Below are 20,043 nucleotides of genomic sequence, written 5' to 3' on the forward strand. Positions count from 1 at the left end.
CAGCCATGTCATTGATCCAGGCTCCGGGACTTCGCGTCCCTCCACTGTAAGAGAATCCTACGCCGGGCTACTAGAGACGCAAAGGCCAGTGTACCGACCTCTCTCGCCTCCTGCACTCCCGGCTCCGATGCTACCCCAAAGATCGTGAGCCCCCAGCCCGGCTCCACCCTGGAACCGACCACCTTGGACAAAGTAAAAATCAGCAGGCCTGAGCAGTTACTGGACTAGTAATCAAGAGGAAATACAGTATGATCCCACCATGACAGCTGGGGAATTTAAATACATGTCATTGTATAAATCTAAAATACGTAATGGTAATCATCGTCCCATCGTGTTCACTTGTGACTTCCCTTAGCCTAATTGGGCTGACTTTTAACTGAAATGGCCGAGCCAGCCACTCAGTTGTTCCAAATTTTTACAATTGAGTCGGATGCATGATGAGACTAATGATGTCAAACCCAACACTACACACATATGTTTTCTGGCCAGTGGCTTTGCCCATGTTTCTCTGCAGTGCAGAAGCTTGAACTTACAGACAAAGGTTGAGGGAGCTAGGGCTTTTCTCACTGGAGTGAAGAAGGCAGAGTGGTGACTTGATAGAGGTGTACAAGGTGATGAGAGGCATGGATAGAGTGGATGGCCAGAGACTTTTCCCCAGGGCAGAAAGGGCTGTCACGAGGGGACATAATTTTAAGGTGATTGGAGGAAGGTATAGGGGAGATGTCAGAGGAAGGTTCTTTTGTTATGGGCCGGGGTTTAGAGAACCCCAAAGAGTATCATGGAGTTCCCCTGACCCAGAACTTTGAATAGATTGTGGTTATGGGGAGCACAAGGGCCCACTTTACAGGTGTGATGCAACAGAGAACTAAAAGCATGTTTAAACAAAAAAAACAATGTTTATTTAAACAATGCAACCAGTTAACACTTTATAAACCCACAGTAAACATCTTAACAACTGTCACACCAATCATCCCCACAGATACAACAGTCTATAAATAACCCTTAGTCTTTCCTTGCTACATCCATAAGACAAAAGACCCTTTTTAGCACAGAGATCAGGTTTAAATTCTCTACTGAGAGCAGTTATCACTTTGAAATCATCCAAATGATCTGGAGACAGCCTTTAGATTGCAGAGAGATCCTTATACAGCTGCTTGCTTTTCCTGCAGCTATCCAGCTCTCAAAACAAAACTAAACACACCCTATGAGGACACAAATCAGATCCCCGAGGACACAAATCAGATCCCCGAGGACACAAATCAGATCCCCGAGGACACAAATCACATCCCCGAGGACACAAATCACATCCCCGAGGACACAAATCACATCCCCCAAGGACACAAATCACATCCCCGAGGACACAAATCACATCCCCGAGGACACAAATCACATCCCCGAGGACACAAATCACATCCCCGAGGACACAAATCACATCCCCGAGGACACAAATCACATCCCCGAGGACACAAATCACATCCCCGAGGACACAAATCACAACCCCGAGGACACAAATCACATCCCCGAGGACACAAATCACATCCCCGAGGACACAAATCACATCCCCGAGGACACAAATCACATCCCCGAGGACACAAATCACATCCCCGAGGACACAAATCACATCCCCGAGCACACAAATCACATCCCCGAGGACACAAATCACATCCCCGAGGACACAAATCACATCCCCGAGGACACAAATCACATCCCCGAGGACACAAATCACATCCCTGAGGACACAAATCACATCCCAGAAATGGAGTATGAAAGGTTTAGTGAGAGAGAACGGAGGGAGATTAACATTAGTAGAGAAATGGTGCTGGGAAAACTGACGGGGTTGAAGGCGGATAAATCCCCAGGGCCTGAGAATCTGCATCCCAGAGTGCTTAAGGAGGTGGCTCTGGAAATAGTGGAGCGTTGGTGATCATCTTCCGGGATTCTATAGACTCTGGAACTGCCCCTGCAGATTGGAGGGTAGCTCACGTCACTCCGATATTCAAAAAGGGAGGTATAGAGAAAGCTTGAATTGTAGACCAGTAAGCCTAACATCAGCAGTGGGGAAAATGCTTGAATCCATTAACAAGGACTTTATAGCGGAACATTTAGAAAACACTGGCAGGATGAGTCAGAGTCAGCATGGATTTATGAAGGGAAAATCATGTTTGACAAATCTGTTGGAATTCTTTGAAGAGGTAACCAGTACAGTCGACAAGGGGGAGCCAGCCGATGTGGTATATTTGGACTTTCAGAAGGCGTTTGACAAAGTCCCACATAAGAGATTATTGTGCAAAATTAAAGGGCATGGGATTGGGGGAAATGCATTGAAGTGGATAGAAAACTATTTGGCAGAGAGGAAACAAAGAGTCAGGAATAATGAGTCCTTTTCAAATTGGCAGGCAGTAACCAGTGGGGTACCACAGGGATCAGTGCTGGGACCCCCAGCTATTCACAATATATATTAATGATTTGGATGAGGGAACAAAATATAACATCTCAAAGTTTGCAGATGATACCAAGTTGGGTGGGAGGGTGAATTGTGACGAGGGTGCAGGGATCCTACAGCAAGATATGGACAGGTTGGGAAGCCAATGGTAGATACAGTATAATTTGGATAAGTATGAGGCTATTCATTTCGGAAGCAAAAACAGGAAGGCAGATTACTACCTGAATGGTTGTAAATTGGGAGAGGGGAGTGTGCAGCGGGACCTGGGTGTCCTTGTGCACCATTCGCTGGAGGTAAGCATGCAGGTGCAGCAGGCGGTAAAGAAGGCGAATGGTATGTTGGCCTTCATTGCGAAAGGTTGAGTATAGAAGCAGGGATGTGTTGCTGCAATTATACAGGGCCTTGGTGAGGCCACACCTGGAGTATAGTGTGCAGTTTTGGTCTCCTTCTCTGAGGAAGGTTGTTCTTGCTCTCGAGGGAGTGCAGCGAAGGTTTACCAGACTGATTCCAGGGATGGCGGGACTATCATATGAGGAGAGATTGACTAGGCTGGGATTATTCTCGCTGGAGTTCAGAAGATTGAGGGGGAATATCATAGAGATTTATAAAATTCTAACAGGACTAGACAGGGTAGATGCAGAGAAAATGATAGACCAAAAATAGGTGTGTCCAGAAGCAGGGGTCACATCCTGAGGATTCAAGGTAAACCATTTCGGACAGAGGTAAGGAGACACTTCTTCACCAAAGAGTGGTGAGCCTGTGGAATTCATTACCGCAGGAAGTAGTTGATACTTAAACTTTGAATATATTCAAGAGTTGGCTGGATGTAGCACTTGGGGAGAATGGGATCAAAGGCTATGGGGAGAAAGCAGGATTAGGCTATTGAGTTGGGTGATCAGTCTCCTCCTGCTCCTATCTTCTTTGTATATATGTAGATGCCTGCTCAAAGCAAAAGTGAAAGACAGACAGCCCAGCTCCACCCACACTCTGACATCACTGCAGCTATTCGATAAACACCCACTTCTTAAAGGTTCTCCCACATGACACTTTACACAGAGAGTGGTGGGTGTGTGGAATGCACTGCCAGCGGAGGTGGTGGAGTCAGAGACATTTAAGCGACTCTTGGACAGGCACATGGACAGCAGTTATTTGAAGGGGTGTTAATTATGTTGATCTTTGATTAGGATAAATGGTCGGCACAACATCGTGGGCCGAAGGGCCTGTATGTGCTTTACTGTTCTATGTTCTATATCAAAGCCCTAGGATAATTCTAATGCTGTCTGAGAAGCAGTGTGAGCTTCCTCCAATACACAGATACGGCGAGTATAGAGGTTAGAGTAAATCTTACATCAGCAGAGATGGATTTGACAGGTCACCAGGAGCCCAACTAGACTGCCCAGAGCTCCGCCAAGAAGCCCGTTCACACAAGGACCAAAACAAACGTTCCAAAGATAATCTGAAAGCCTCTATGAAGGTCTGCTCTCGTAACAGCAGCAAATGCAAAGCAGATGCCCAATCGGGACCAATATGGCGAACGATCATCAAAAATGGTGAGAAGACCTTCCAATCAACAAAGACAGGTAACTGAGGAAGAACGGGAGAGTGTGGCGGGAACAGAGAGGCTGGCTCGAGCCAGCGATCCATCACCACCGCTATCAGCAGAAAACCAATATCCTCACTGTGCCACGAGCCTTCAAGGCGAAGATGAACCATCTGGGAACACACAGCCAACAACATCTCACTTAAACCCACCAGCTTTAAAAATCAATCTTGGCACAAAACACTAATGATGATAAAACTGGACTGTTCACCCAACATTAACCTAGATTTTAGATTCATACAAGAAAACGTTACACCAGCCTCAGTCAACCTGACTAAACCCTCCTTGTTAACATCTAGTTCCACAGGCTGATCGAGAAGCAATTTGACATATCAGCAATCAGAAGGGAGCTGCCCAGAAAGTCCTCAACATTGGCTCCAAACCAATGGTAATGCCATTGAACGACATGGAGAGGTAGCTATATTCTCTCGTCCGTCATGCTCATTGCCAAGCACTTCTGTGGTGCAAATGTTACTTTCCATTTATCAGCCCGAGCCTGAATGCTGTCCTGGTCTTGCTGCAGACAGTCACGGGCAGCTTCAGTACCCAAGGAGCTGCAAATGGTGATCAATTGCAATTAGAGGAACATTGGATCACAGTAAGCCATTCCACTGATTGAGCCTGCTCCACCATTCAATACAATCATGGGTAATTTTCCACTTCACTGCCTTTTCCCCTTACACGATCACCAAATCCTTTGGTCATTCAGAAATATGTCAATCACTGCTTTAAACATACTCAATGATGGAGCTTCCACTGCCTCTGGGGCAGAGAATTCCAAAGATTCACAACTGTGAGTAAAATAATTTCTCCTCAACCCCTAAGTGGCCTCCCCTTCATCTTGAAATTGTGTCCCCCCCCATCAGGAAAAACTTCTTACCTGCATCTACCCTGTCTACGCCTTTTAAGTATTTTGTGGGTTTCAATGAGATCACATCTCATTCTTCCGAACTTGTTTCCCCTTTCTTCACAGGACAGTCCTGCCATCCTAGAAACAAGACTGGTGAACCTTTAGTGCACTCCTCCAAGGCAAGAATATCCTCCCGAAGGCAAGGGGCCCAAAAGTGCACACAGCACCATGGTCTAATCAAGGTTGATTACCATCGAAGGAAGACTTTGCTACTCATGTACTCAAATCCCCTTGTGATAAAGGCTAATATTCCATTAGCTCTCCTAATTGCTTGCTGCATTGCATGTTAGCCATTGGCCACTTATTAAAGGAAACAGCCAGGCCTCTTTGTACACCTACACTTTATAATCTCTTACAAATTGGACTCTTATTTTCCACTTCTAATAAGAATCGGTAGTCCAGTTGGTGAGGTTCAAATATATGACTTTGTCATGCACTTGGCTCAAATACACACATTTTTGGCGATTACAAACTGAATAAAAAACTGGCCGTTTGGTGGTTACACTTGAACACAACACTAGCCACTTGGCGATTACAAAGAAATAACACCTTAGAAAATAAATATCAAAAAATAGGAGCACACTGCAAAGCATAAGCAGAAACAAAGGACTGGACATACACAAAAGAAAGCTGGTTTAGAACAAAGACCAGCAGCACGGGAGCATATTGGTTAGCACTGTTGCTTCACAGTTCCAGGGTCCCGGGTTTGATTCCTGGCTGGGTCACAGTCAGTGTCTGCACGGTCTCCCCACGTCTGCGTGGGTTTCCTCCGGGTGCTCCGGTTTTCTCCCACAGTCCAAAGATGTGTAGGTTAGGTGGATTGGCTGTGCTAAATTGCACTTAGTGTCCAAAAAAAGGTTAGATGGGAATACGGGGATAGGATGGAGGTGTGGGTACAGGGTGGAGGTATGGGCTTGCCTAGGGTGCTCTTTCCAAGGCCCGATGGGCCCAATGGCCTCCTTCTGCACTGTAAATTCTATGATTCTAATAGGCACCCTTTTTAAAGGTCTTTTTTTTAATCTTTTTTTTAAATAAGAGTACCCAATTATTTTTTTCCAAATATGGGGCAATTTAGCATGGCCAATTCCACTTATCCTCAAGTGTTTCAACTGTTTCCACCCTTCTAGACCGTACAAAGCCTTATTTTTCTTTTTGACGAGGGACTTGAGGCTGTTTTCGTTCGAGAGAAGAAGGTTAAGAGGGGACTTAATTGAGGCATACAAGATGATCAGAGGATTAGATAGGGTGGACATTGAGAGCCTTTTTCCTCGGATGGTGATGTCCAGCACAAGGGGACATAGCTTTAAATTGAGGGGAGATAGATATAGGACAGATGTCAGAGGTAGGTTCTTTACTCAGAGAGTAGTAAGGGCGTGGAATGCCCTGCCTGCAACAGTAGTGGACTCGCCAACACTAAACACATTCAAATGGTCATTGAATAGGCATATGGACGATAAGGGAATAGTGTAGATGGGCTTTAGAGGGGTTTCACAGGTCGGCACAACATCGAGGGCCGAAGGGCCTGTACTGCGCTGTAATGTTCTATGCAGATGTAGTTGACCGGAACGCTGGAAGCATCACGGATCTCCCACATCTCACAGTTAGAGCACTGCACCACACTAAGTGGCATTTAAGCACTAGTTAATTAATTTAAAATAAATAATTAAATTGTTATTAAATTAAGTCCCTGGGGCTAGATTTTCACTTAATAATTAAGTGCTAAATACTAATCTCTGCCCTCAGGTTTAGTTACTCTCTACTTTGTTAATTAATTAGTTTTTTAAAAAGATTCCCTACCAGCCAATCAGGTCACAACTGTACTGGACGTCGTCTCCCATTTTTTTTCCCCCCACAATCCGAAAAGAGAGAGAGAGACACAGACACAAAGTGCCACTTACTTTCCCAGGCTGCACTCCGGATTTCTCCCACTAAGCTTCACCCCCGATATTCCCCATTAAAAATTCACCTGACTGCCTGCAGTGGACCCACATTTCTATAGCCAAACCTTTCCTTCCTGCATACGTATAGAAGCCTTTATAGTATGTTGTCATGTATATTGCTAGAGTACAGCGCCAACAACACTCCAAAGGTTCATCACTATCCAGGACAAAGCAGCCCACTTGATTGGCATCCCAGCCACAAACATTCACTCCCTCCATCACCGATCAGAGGCACGAGTGTCCACTGCACTGCAGGACCTCACCAAGGCTCCTTAGGCGGCACCTTCCAAACCCATGACTGCTGCCATGCAGAAGGACAGTGTCAGCAGGCACACGAGGACACCACCGCCTCGAAGTTCCCCTCCAAGTCACTCACCATCCTGGCTTGGGAATATATCACCATTCATTCACTGTTGCTGGGTCAAAAATCTGGAATTCTTTCCCTATCATCAGTGGGTGCACCTACATCACGTGGACTGCAGCGACTCAAGACGGTGGCTCACCACCACCAAGGGGCAATTAGAGACGGACAATAAATACTGGCCTTGGCAGCGACACTCGCATCGAGTAAATTAATTGTTTTTTTCAAATCCTCAATTTGGTGCAGTCGGCAAATTCCCAAACCCAGGTCATAAATATAAACAGGTCTCAGGAGCAATCTTTGTCGAGCACAATACTGACTGAATACCTTCAACTCCCACTTTGTTAACACTTTGTCCTCTGCTTCACTGACAGTTTCCCACATATTCCGCACCTTGCCTCGATGCGGCACGCTCTGACCTTAACCATAGGTCTACTGCGTTGTCCAAATTACAACTTCAGGTTTATAGGTTATCAAAAGATTCAACTTAGGTGACCTGACAAATCCTGCACATCCAACAGAGGTTAGCAATTCTCTACAAAGGCAGGAGCTTTAATAGAAACCACGCATTGTCATACCTGTAAACTACCAAAGTCCACAATCAGCAAATTTGAATTCACATCATAAAAGCCCGTCTGTGGGACCACGAGGTAGGATGGTTTAAAGTTGATTCGTAGATCAAAGGTTTTGCGCGTTTCAATCACATATGACAGACCTGGTTAAATATTTAAGCAAACAATTGCATTATACAAACACAAGTAAAACCTGTAATGGAGCATTTCCTTTTCCAAAACTCAGAAAACAAAGAAACATTATGGCTAAATCAGATTGGATGCAAAAGGATTAAATGGAGGCTGGTCGCCTCACAGCTTCTATTTTCTAGACATTACAAATTTTTACCTGTTGCAGTCTTTTCTTTGATTTCCTCCAACTTCAGTAACGTGGCTGAAGTCAGCTGCTCAAGATCGAGTCCTCGGTCAGTCTGGAAAAACTCGACCAAACTGTTTATGGTTTGCTGCAAAGGAAAAGGGAATCAATTTATTCCCAAAAAATCTGAGGCATGGAAAAAAAACACAGCTTAAAAATTAGGTGTCTGCAAAACACAACAGCTAACAGCAAACACAGAAAGTTAAAAGTTTAGGGTTGAGAAGATGCTATGTAGTTTATCAAAGCTCATCTCTCTTGTACCATGTCTTGTATCCATTGCAATCTGAGAACTCGTGACTTTGATTGTACTTTGGCTGATATTAAATGTGTAACCACCTTCTGAAAATGTCCGTTCCAGTTTATTTTTCAGAAATTTAAGTGTACATATTCTCTGATCCACTTTACTCATATCCTTTAATATTTTACAGAACCCTGTGACGTTCTCTCAATCGCTGCTCGAGGGAATACAGTTCAAAGTTCTTCTAACCTTCCGTCTCAGCTCATGTCTTGTATGTTGGATCGTACCTTTATCTATTCTCTGCAACCACAAACATGCGGCAGAGGGAAGCGGACAATAATTCAGCGGTAGCAGATGGAAATCTGCGGTCCTTGTGCTGGGAAGGATACGCTGGTGAGCGCTTGGCTCCAGAATGAGCAGCAAGTGGAGGATGCTCAGGTTCAGGGCGAGATAGCAGCTGGGGAAAGGGGATACAGTTACTGTCATGCAGCCAATCGCTTTGTACTTCCGGGTGTCTAACTGGAGGAAACGGCTTCCAAAATAGGATCCAAACAGTGGAGGGGTGAAGAGAAGTATACGATCAACAGCTCAGGCTGTTGTCAGCACAGATATGGAAGCTGACCCCATTTATGAAATGAAATGAAAATGGCTTATTGTCAGGAGTAGGCTTCAATGAAGTACTGTGAAAAGCCCCTAGTCGCCATATTCCGACGCCTGTTCGGGGAGGCTGGTACGGGAATCGTACCGTGCTGCTGGCTTCCCTTGCTCTGCATTAAAAGCCAGCGATTTAGCCCAGTGTGCTAAACCAGCCCCTGGTTTATACATTAACCATTTATACCTTTGCCACTGGCAAAAGCAACTGAAATGAGGATGCTGAGGGTAGATGTCGGGGCTTAAGAAGCCACATTTCCACCATCTTCCGTTTTCTAATTTCACGTGCGAGTAATTTAGCTCGAAGGTTGCGCTATTTATTCTGGATTTCATTACCCTAGTTTCTGCATATCTATCCTCTTGTATGCCCTCATCATCTTAAAGGCCAATCAAATCATCCCTCAATTTTCTAATCTAAAAGGAATACAAACCTAACGCATTCCGTGAAACCTGTCTTCATAATTTAACCCTTTATGCCCCGGTCGCATGCCACTGAATATCTTGTTTTGCCCGGAAGACCAATATATCGTTTAGAGGTGCAATTCCCAAAATTCAAGATGGAATTTAATTTGGGACCTGATAAGCAACCTCTCTAAAATAAAGGCCAGCGCTCCATTAGCCTTTTTGATTCCTTTTTGCACCAGTGTGCTACCTTTGTACAACTTGACGCCTTGATCCAACTTTGCTCCCAATCACTCACCATTTAGAATATTTCTTATTAACCATTTCTGGGTCCAAAGAGATTATATCACCTTTGTCCACATTGAATCTACCAGTTTTGTCCACTCAATCTATGCCACTTTGTACCTTTCTGCTTCTATTTATATATCTTAACTGCTCCTCCCAATTTACTATCATCTGCAAACCTGGATATATAGCTCCCTACTCCTTCACCCCTGTCAGTGATTTGTGGGGTGAAAATAAGCAGCCCTAGCACAGGATGCTGAGAAACATTGCAAGTCATATTTTGCCAGAGTGCACACCCTTAAATCGACTCTCGACCTCCTCCCCACCCACCTCATACCAACCCATATCACAAGGCTGCCTGCAATTCCTCGTGGTTTCATTGAGATTCATAATATATCATGTGCAACTTTATCAAATGCCATCTGGAAGTCCATGCAGACAAAATCAATAAATGGTCTCTTATGCATCGCCTTGGCGACTTCCTCAGAAGGACTCAACTAGATTAGTCAACATGACCAACACTTTGGAAATCCATGCTCCAATCATATGATTAAGAGCAGAACTTAATAAGGACAGTCCAACTAAAGTAGATGGAGGCAGAGCTGTGGGAGGAGGGTGGTGCCGACTGATGTTATAGGCTGCAGAAAGGATAAGGCACGACAATCACTGAGGATGCCATTCGTGATTCGAGTTGAGGCCATCTTGGTGCTGTGGCAGAGATTCAAACAAGTGGTAAGAAAGATGGGACGGGTTGGAGCTAATATGTGCAAGAACACTGGGAGGGGTGGACGGAGGGGACATTTGGAATGAGTTTTGCAAGGACCGAGTTGTCAAGCTTGAGATTTTTGAGGGGGTGAGCAAGGAATGTTGTTCTGAAAGGGTGGTGGACAGCGAGGAGAAATAATAATTTAAAAATGTGAGGAAGGGAAAGCAGTGGCCAGCACTTTAGTGGGAATGGAGTCAAAGGAGCAGTGAACTGATTGGATATGTGCGCCAGGATTTTCCAATCAGTGTAATTCAACACCAAAGCAACAAGTCCATTCACATATGAAGTCAATGGGGAGCTGTACTTTAATACTGAATGAGACTTGAGCAGAGTTCAATAAATAGAAGGATTCTGACATAAATGCAGATCCAAACTATTAATTATTAAGGGAGAAGTTGACAGAAGTCTCAAGATATTTTAAAATTAGAAGTATTAGTCTGGGCTCTGCTGCAGCACTAACAACGCGAGTTAGACAGTTCTGGATTCAAGCCCAACCCCAGGCACACAATCTTTTGATTGATAGTAAAGGACTAATGGCACGATTCAAAGTAGAACACGGGAAGTCTCTCAGTTTCCTGGCCAATGCTTTATCTCTCAATTGACACCATCAAAAACAGATTAACTGGTCATTTAGCCAAGTGCTGTCTGCGGGATCTTGCTCTGGATAAATTGAAAATTACATTAAACAATGATTGCACTTCAAAAACACTTCGGTACGTCCTGATGACGAGAAAGGCGCTGTATAAACCTGTGCTACATAAAGCCAAGTCTGAGGAAATATTAGCAACTTCCTCTTGTGTTAGAATCTATACTTACAGCATCATAAATCAGCTCCACTGCTTGAGACTGCACACTTAAAAGCTGATCTGCATTGCTTCCTTCCGGGTTAATCTCAAAACGGACACTGAGCAAAGAGGACTCTGTGCCTCCAACAGAAGCCATGAGAGACGGAACCATATTCTGTTGTTTCAAACCTGTAACGTACCAGTGCTCCAGTCTGGCCTCCACTCTGCACAAACACAAAAGGGGACACAAGTTGATTTCTCTTCTAGGCTTACAACAACTAGTGTATTGTACAACAAAGGCAAGGTGCAAGTTTGCTTAAATCAATGCAGAACTGAATCACAATAATTACACAATGGCCTATCTTTATGGGGAGGCAGTCTTGGGTAGGCCAACATTGGGCAAAGTGTGCTTGGTGAGTTTCTTCCAAACTTAATAGCAGAGGCACTATCCAGTTCCCACCTAGTGGGCAGATAAATTGACAGCCTGACCATCATCAAAGAGCCAGTGGCTACGGTCCCCTGGGAACAGTCACTGGTACCCGGAAATAATAACACACAAACAAGCTGGACAACTCACAAATAATAGACATCCAATATGGTTGGTAAATTTTGTCCAATTGCAACTCAAAGCCCACCCCAAGAGAAAACTGTGATGTGGAGATGCCGGTGTTGGACTGGGGTGAGCTCAGTAAGAAGTCTTACAACACCAGGTTACAGTCCAACAGGTTTGTTTCGAATCACTAGCTTTCGGAGCGCAGCTCCTTCCTCAGGTGAATGAAGAGGTGGGTTCCAGAAGCATATATATATATATATATATATATATATGAGACAGAGTCAAAGATGCAAGACGGTACTTTGAATGCAAATCTTTGCAGGTAATTAAGTGTACAGGTCCAGGCGGGGCAACTAGAGAGAGGGATAAAGGGAAAACTGCCATTGATGTAGCTCTGAGGCATGTATCCCATTTACAGATGCATCGCTGCTGGAGGCAACCCTTTAGAAGGAAAGCAAAACTTTGACAGCAACCTCAAAGCTCCAATAAGGAAGGGTTTTCCATGGGAAAGATCAACTTCATCTGGCCAAATTGCCATTCTAAAATTGAAATTTTCACCCACTTGTTCGGACTCTCTCCATGTATCAGAAATGTCCCAGCTAACCTGGCAAGAAAAAAAACCTAAATGGGCTTAACGGAATACAGGCCCGGCTCAGGGATGGGCAAGCGCTGAAGCACATTACAGATCCGCCTTGTACGAACAACCAAACAGCAGAAAGAAACCTGATAATATTTCATCAACTTGTCTAGTGAACAGCTCAGCATAAGTGTCAAACGGGTGATGATGATGCTTTTCACGGTGGTTAGCACTGCTGCCTCGCAGCGCCAGGGACCCGGGTTCAATTCCAACCTTGGGTGACTGTGTGCGGAGTTTAGTGATCCAGTTTCATCCCACAGTCCCACGTGGATTGGCCATGCTGCCCCTTCGTGTCCAAAGGTTAGATGAGGTTACAAGGTGAGTGGACCCGGGTAGGGTGCTCTTTCGGAGAGTCGGTGCGGACTCAATGGGCCAAACGGCCTCCTTCTGCACTGTGGAGATTCTATGAAATTCTAAAAATCTTCTGCTCATAACACAATGTGGCATCATTTGCATGCATCAAAACACAGGAGTTTTCATCACCAACTCAAAGCTTAATGTTGCAGATACTTGAATAATCAGAAATATTCTTGTACCATGCACTGCTCGATCACTTTCACCTAGTAAATAAAAACAAAGCTCTTACTTCAGACCTTGAGCTCCAGGACGCTGAAAAACACTTGCACTCAGATCAATCATCTGCACGTTCAGTATCTCTGCCACATTCGGTTCCTCTCGGATCGTGATGGAGGTAGTGACCAACTTGAAGCTGATCACATTTGCAACATACTGCAAGGAATCAATCACAACAGGAAATAGAGTCTCCAAATTAAATCTAACCCTTATCAGACAGCATACCCACGCTATGACAGTCAGTGCACTATCGTTCAGACATTACAGGATCAATTTTTGACAAGGTACCATTGAAAATGACGATAAAACCTTTTGTTCTATTGCTGCAAACTGCAGCTTTGGTGTCTTAGAATTGAAACTTTGGGATTTCACTGGAGGAGCTCCACCTCTCTAAGAAAACAGCCGAAGAGGTAGGAGATAACAAGAAAAGGCACTCAAAAAAAAACACAGATGCCGGGAACTCTAATCAGCAGGATGTGGAATGCTGCCAGGATATGTTTTGGGACCTCAACTACTCACCATATTCACTAACGAGTTAGAAGATGGGAAAGAAAAATACAGAGAAAAACTGCAAAGGCACAAAGATAGGTGGCATTGTAAACAGTGATGATGAAAACATAACATTGCACCAAACCACAGGAAGGCTATATTGGTCTTGGAGGCAATGCAGAGCAGATTTACGGGAACGATTTGTGGATTCTAAGGGTTCTATTAAGAGGAGAGATTGAACAAATTGGGGTTGCAGTCCCTGGAATTTAGAAGCCTAATGGATGATTTTAGCAAAGAGTAAAGAGTGGATCAGGGAGGGGGCACCCAACTGAGCAGCCAGAGGAGGGGGTCGCAGGGCTGGGGTGCTACAGCAGGGGGCTCAGGGAAAGGCAGAACAGGGGGGGGGGGGGCGAGGGCAACAGCTCCCAGCTGAGCAATCAAAGCAGGAGGGCACAGGGCTGAGCAGTCAGAGAAGGGGGTTGTGCGGATGAGTTAGTCAGCAAGATGGTTGGTGCTGCATGGCACGGCCAAGTCACTCTTGGTGATGGACATTGAAGATCACCCATCCCGAGGACATTTAGTTTTCTCGCTATCCTCAGTGCTTAGTCAACACGGAGGAGCAATGATTCATCAAATAATGGAGGTCAGTAGATCATGAACAGCAATGTCCATGTTTGGCCTGATGACATGAAATGTCATGGAGTCCAGAGTTAATGTTGAGGATGCCCAGGGCAACTCTACACCACTGTGACTCCACATCCGGTGCATTTGCCCTGCCATTGGGACAGGATCTACCCAGGACGGCAATGGAGGGGTCTAGGGCTTTGGTCGTAAAGTATGATGGAGTGAGTATGGCTACGTCAGGCTGTTAATTGACTTGGTCTGTGGGAAAGCTCTCTAAAATTTGGCACATGTCCCCAAATGTTATTGAGGAGAATATTGCAGAGTTGACTGTGTCATTATTTTTTTGATTTTCTGCAGCAAATTGACACAACTGAGTAGCTTACCAGGACTTTACACCAGGCAGTTAAAAGTCAACCAACCAGGGATCTCTAAAAGCGCTGCAAAAAAACAAGTTTGATTACATTTAATATCGCAGTGAGGTCCCTGGATGGCCTCACAGTGCCAGTGACCCAGGTTCAATTCCGGCCTTGGGTGACTATCCGTGTGGAGGTTGCACGTTCTCCTCCTGTCTGTGTGGATTTCCTCCCAGTCTAAAGATGTGCAGGTTAGGTGGATTGGCCATGATAAATTGCCCCTTAGTGTCAAAAGACGTGCAGGTTAGGTGGGGTTACGGAAATAGGGCAGCGAGCGGGCCTTTTCTTTCAGACGGTCGGTGGAGACTCAATGGGCTGAATGGCCTCATTCTGCACGATAGAACATAAGAACATAAGAACATAAGAACATAAGAACTAGGAGCAGGAGTAGGCCATCTGGCCCCTCGAGCCTGCTCCGCCATTCAATGAGATCATGGCTGATCTTTTGTGGACTCAGCTCCACTTTCCGGCCCGAACACCATAACCCTTAATCCCTTTATTCTTCAAAAAACTATCTATCTTTACCTTAAAAACATGTAATGAAGGAGCCTCAACTGCTTCACTGGGCAAGGAATTCCATAGATTCACAACCCTTTGGGTGAAGAAGTTCCTCCTAAACGCAGTCCTAAATCTACTTCCCCTTATTTTGAGTCTATGCCCCCTAGTTCTGCTTTCACCCGCCAGTGGAAACAACCTGCCCGCATCTATCCTATCTATTCCCTTCATAATTTTAAATGTTTCTATAAGATCCCCCCTCATCCTTCTAAATTCCAATGAGTACAGTTCCAGTCTACTCAACCTCTCCTCAAAATCCAACCCCTTCAGCTCTGGGATTAACCTAGTGAATCTCCTCTGCACACCCTCCAGTGACAGTTAGTCCTTTCTCAAGTAAGGAGACCAAAACTGAACACAATACCCCAGGTGTGGCCTCACTAACACCTTATACAATTGCAACATAACCTCCCTAGTCTTAAACTCCATCCCTCTAGCAATGAAGGACAAAATTCCATTTGCCTTCTTAATCACCTGTTGCACCTGTAAACCAACCTTCTGTGACTCATGCACTAGCACACCCAGGTCTCTCTGCACAGCAGCATGCCTTAATATTTTATTGTTTAAATAATAATCCCGTTTGCTGTTATTCCTACCAAAATGGATAACCTCACATTTGTCAACATTGTATTCCATCTGCCAGACCCTAGCCCATTCACTTAACCTATCCAAATCCCTCTGCAGACTTCCAGTATCCTCTGCACTTTTCGCTTTACCACTCATCTTAGTGTCATTGCAAACTTGGACACATTGCCCTTGGTCCCCAATTCCAAATCATCTATGTAAATTGTGAACAATTGTGGGCCCAACACAGATCCCTGAGGGACACCACTAGCTACTGATTGCCAACCAGAGAAACACCCATTTATCCCCACTCTTTGCTTTCTATTAATTAACCAATCCTCTATCCATGCTACTACTTTACCCTTAATGCCATGCATCTTTATCTTATGCAGCATTATAATTCTATGGTTCATCACAGTGGAATATTACCCAACACAAGACGATGAAAGAAAATTCACTAATCAAAAAGTATTGATTAACTGAGAAATGAATTTGAACGTTGTTACAATCCACTGGGATCAAAACTGTTAAATATTACTTCAATGATCAATTAACTCGAGGTCACAGTTTGACAATCCGATCGCAGGGTCACACTCAAAACGATCACAGATCAGAGAATCCCTTCAAGTATCATTTTTACCGTGGGAGTGCATGATCATGCAATCTGCCCTTCGTGATTCAGAAATTACCGACACAATTTCTAGTCAATGATTAAGAATAAAAATAGGCACCTCTTTGGGCAAGGTCAAGTTGTGGGAGCTCTCACTGTATCCAATGGCAGTGTACAACTTGGTCTTCTCTTCACCTGTCATCAGGTCATTGATACCTGGAGTGTGCAAATGATAAAGAGATCAGAGCAAATTCTGAGCCATGCAAGCAATGTTAAAAACATCTTAAGTACCAAAACAAAAACTCTATTTATGGAGAAATGTCGACAAGTCTGCATGATCAATGTGTTATTGATTGTCCAGCAGGTCCACAGATCCCTAAGCATTGAGAAAGCAGCTGTCATTTCATGTAACGGTAGCTTTCATTTGTGTTGCACATTTAACACAGTAAAACATCCCAGTGCGTCACAGGACATAGTGAACAAAAATTGATTATGAGCCATGGAAGAAGAATTAGGATATTGACCAAAGGCTTAATCAAAGAGGTAGGTTTTGAGTGAGAGAGCGAGAGTGAGAAAGAGAGAGAGAAACTGATCTCCAAAGAAAGTGTGCCAACTATGTTACGATGCCCTGGGCTAGTGCGCGGTCAATTCCAGACCCACATGCCCCAGAGTCACAGCACAGGTAAATTAACCAATCATTCGTCTAAAAATACCCAAAATCTTTGGCTCTTGGCTGCCCAATAATTACAGCCACCAGGCTTGTTTATTTATAACAAGGACTATCATGAAATATATGGCAAATACAACGACAAGCTAATACCTACTATCCATTCTAACTGTCCCCTGCTCGATCCACACACACACAAGACCAACGCAGAGAGATGGAAAGGGGTAAAAAAAAATACAGATGAAGGTCGAAAGATAACTCTTTGCTTCAGATGGCGGTTTAGCACACTTTCTTCTCAGCAAGCTTGCCGATTAAAGCCTCTGGTTTAAAGCCGGTAATGTCTTCTTTGTAGATTCATTCATTCAGGATCCCAGTAGTTTAGAAAATGCAGTACTCACAGGCAGCAGACTATCTGGAGAGACACCTTATTTCACATCAACCCTTGCTTCCAGCTCATGGTTTGACTTCAGGCCTCTGCAGTCTCATGAGAATAGCACCCAGACTTGCTGGAGAGAGAATCAGCCCTCAAAGCGGCCTTTTGGAGAGAATTAGCTGGATCTTTTTTGGAAGGGAGTTAGTTGGATCTCTTCATCGGGCTGCCGGACTCAAAACTGAAACCAAACTCAACGCTTGGAGCCCTGAAAAACATTCCAGCAGGACCATATCCAATCAACACCCATTACCAGGCAGAGCACAGCCCTGTGGGCCCATTCATGGGCCACCAGCCAAATCTATCAAACCGAGTTCTCAGTGATGTCGGCCAGTCTGCAATCACCGGTTTAAACACAGCTTTCTGGGTTCTTCTGTTTGAATTAAAGGTACTTCTTGCCTTAAAGTGACATGTCCAATAATCATCCATGGATCAAAAATGCAACAGGAAAATAAAACGGTAAGAAAGCGAATAAACAGGGAACAAACAGGAAGGGACTTCCGGTGGAGACTATGCTGTGAACAGTCGCACATTTAGCAGCTCCTGCTCTGCTCTTGGTGGTTTTTTAACGGCTTTTAAGCTGGATTTTCGCGGAAACTTTTTCTAACATAAGTGGATAAAAGTGAGAGGACGAGAAGGCGACCCCTGTCCAATGGAACCACGCTCAAAAAGTAATCGCAAATGAAGGAATCAAAAGCTGGTTGGAGGCGAGGATCTGAGCTTGGTGGCTGCAATGGCAGAGAAGCGAGGTCCGGCCCCGCCGGCCCAATGGTCGATGGATCAGTTGGTTACAGACCTGGATGTGACGTTCACCCGGCATCGTAAGGAGTGTGCGAGGACCTGACCAAGGTGGTAGCCTCGATTAAGGAGGCTGTCGACCGGATGGAGGTGACAGTGAACAACCAGGGGCAGTCGATCCAAAAGCTGCAGGAGCAGGCGACGGAGCAGGAGCAGCAGTCCACTGGGATGGCACTGCAAATTGGCATTTTACAGGATCAGCAAAAGTGGCTGCTGAAAAGGATGGAGGACCTGGAGAATCGTTCCCACAGGCAGAACGTTCGGATCGTCGGTCTGCCACAGGGAAAGGAAGAAGCAGATGCCGGTGCGTTTGGTGTGAGGACGTTCGAGAAAATGATGGGGGCAGAGGCTATTCGACAGGCCGTTGGAGGTGGACCAGGCTCACACGGCACTTATGCGCAAGCCCCAGGGTCATGAGCCCCCCCAGGGCATTGGTGGGGAGGCTGCGTCGATTCCTGGACAAAGAGCGCATCATGAGATGGGCAAGGGAGATGAAACGGTTCGTATGGGAAGAAGCTGAGATCCGGGTTTACCAAGACTTGGGAGCAGAACTTGCTAAGAGGAGGGCGAGTTTTAATAAAGTTAAAGCGGCCCTGTATGCCAAGGGGGTAATATTTGGACTGAAAAGTTGGTTGGGTAACCAACATGGTTCCCCAACAATGGCAGTGGTGCCATCTTTGGGTAACCTCCGAGGAGCGGGAATTATATTTTGGCTCGCCGGAAGAAGTGGCGGGCTTTATGAAAGGCAACAACCTGGAGGACCCATAAGGACTTAATAAAAAGAGAAAACTGGTCGGTAGCGATTTACATCAAACGGTTCTGCGGTGCACTGTAACTGGAGTTGCGATGACCGGGAAGAGAAGGGGTGGTTGGTTTTTCTTTTGGAGTTCCCTAACTTTGACCTTTCAGTGTATGTACTCAGGTACAGTTTCTTCCTTTTATAGAATAGAACAGTACAGCACAGAACAGGCCCTTCGGCCCTCGATGTTGTGCCAAGCAAATGATCACCCTACTCAAACCCATGTATCCACCCTATACCCGTAATCCAACAACCCGCCCCCCTTAACCTTACTTTTTAGGACACTACGGGCAATTTAGCATGGCCAATCCACCTAACCCGCACATCTTTGGACTGTGGGAGGAAACCGGAGCACCCGGAGGAAACCCACGCACACATGGGGAGGACGTGCAGACTCCGCACAGACAGTGACCCAGCCGGGAATCGAACTTGGGACCCTGGAGCTGTGAAGCATTTATGCTAACCACCATGCTACCGTGCTGCCCTTTTTGTTTGTGTTTGTAAAAAAAAAAAGAAGTTAAAAAAGGGAAACTAATAATAAGGGGAAAAAAAATGGAGGGGGAGAAGAAGAGTTTTCAAATTAAGATGGTGCAGGAGGGAAAGACGTCTGTTCGAGGTTTTACATATATAATTTTTTCTGTCTCTCCATTTACCCTGTTTGTTGACACTTCTATTGTTTGGGGCTCTGTATGAAGGTGATTGGATTGATAAGATGTTGTAAAGGGAGAGGGGTGGGCCATTGAGTTATGGCCGAAGTGGAGGGCTTGTTTGATTTTTGCACTCGGTGCTTTTGTTCTAAAAACTTATGTTGAGAGTTGGGGTCTCAGATCCAGCAGCCAGGAGACTTTTAGGCTTCAGGGGTGGAACTGCTAGGTGAGCTGGTAAGGCTGGCTCACGGAAACAAAGTGGGGGGGATGAGCTGAAAAGTGACGAGGGGGTGGGGGTACTGTTCATGCCCAGAATGGGCTGGTCAAGACACTTGAGACAGTTAAAGGCGGACGTGGCCATGTTATAGTAAACACACTT

General features: G+C 45.1%; 1 protein-coding gene across 7 annotated transcripts in view; it reads right to left on the minus strand.

Moving 5' to 3' along the window:
- The window catches only part of vps13c (vacuolar protein sorting 13 homolog C), a 368,173-nt gene that overhangs the window by 248,842 nt on the left and 99,288 nt on the right, over nucleotides 1-20,043 (minus strand). For all 7 annotated transcript variants that reach the window (XR_005458698.1, XR_005458696.1, XR_005458697.1 and 4 more), the window contains 5 exons: nucleotides 16,445-16,539; nucleotides 13,085-13,227; nucleotides 11,340-11,532; nucleotides 8,155-8,269; nucleotides 7,833-7,969 (listed from right to left, as the gene is read on the minus strand). Coding sequence is in view for 4 of the 7 variants with exons in the window: in XM_038784422.1 (XP_038640350.1) it covers nucleotides 7,833-7,969; nucleotides 8,155-8,269; nucleotides 11,340-11,532; nucleotides 13,085-13,227; nucleotides 16,445-16,539 (683 nt within the window). In the remaining 3 variants the exon portion in view is untranslated. The remainder of the gene's footprint in view (nucleotides 1-7,832; nucleotides 7,970-8,154; nucleotides 8,270-11,339; nucleotides 11,533-13,084; nucleotides 13,228-16,444; nucleotides 16,540-20,043) is intronic.

Source organism: Scyliorhinus canicula, chromosome 24 (genome assembly GCF_902713615.1).
Source record: "Scyliorhinus canicula chromosome 24, sScyCan1.1, whole genome shotgun sequence".
Taxonomy (NCBI): Eukaryota; Metazoa; Chordata; class Chondrichthyes; order Carcharhiniformes; family Scyliorhinidae; genus Scyliorhinus; species Scyliorhinus canicula.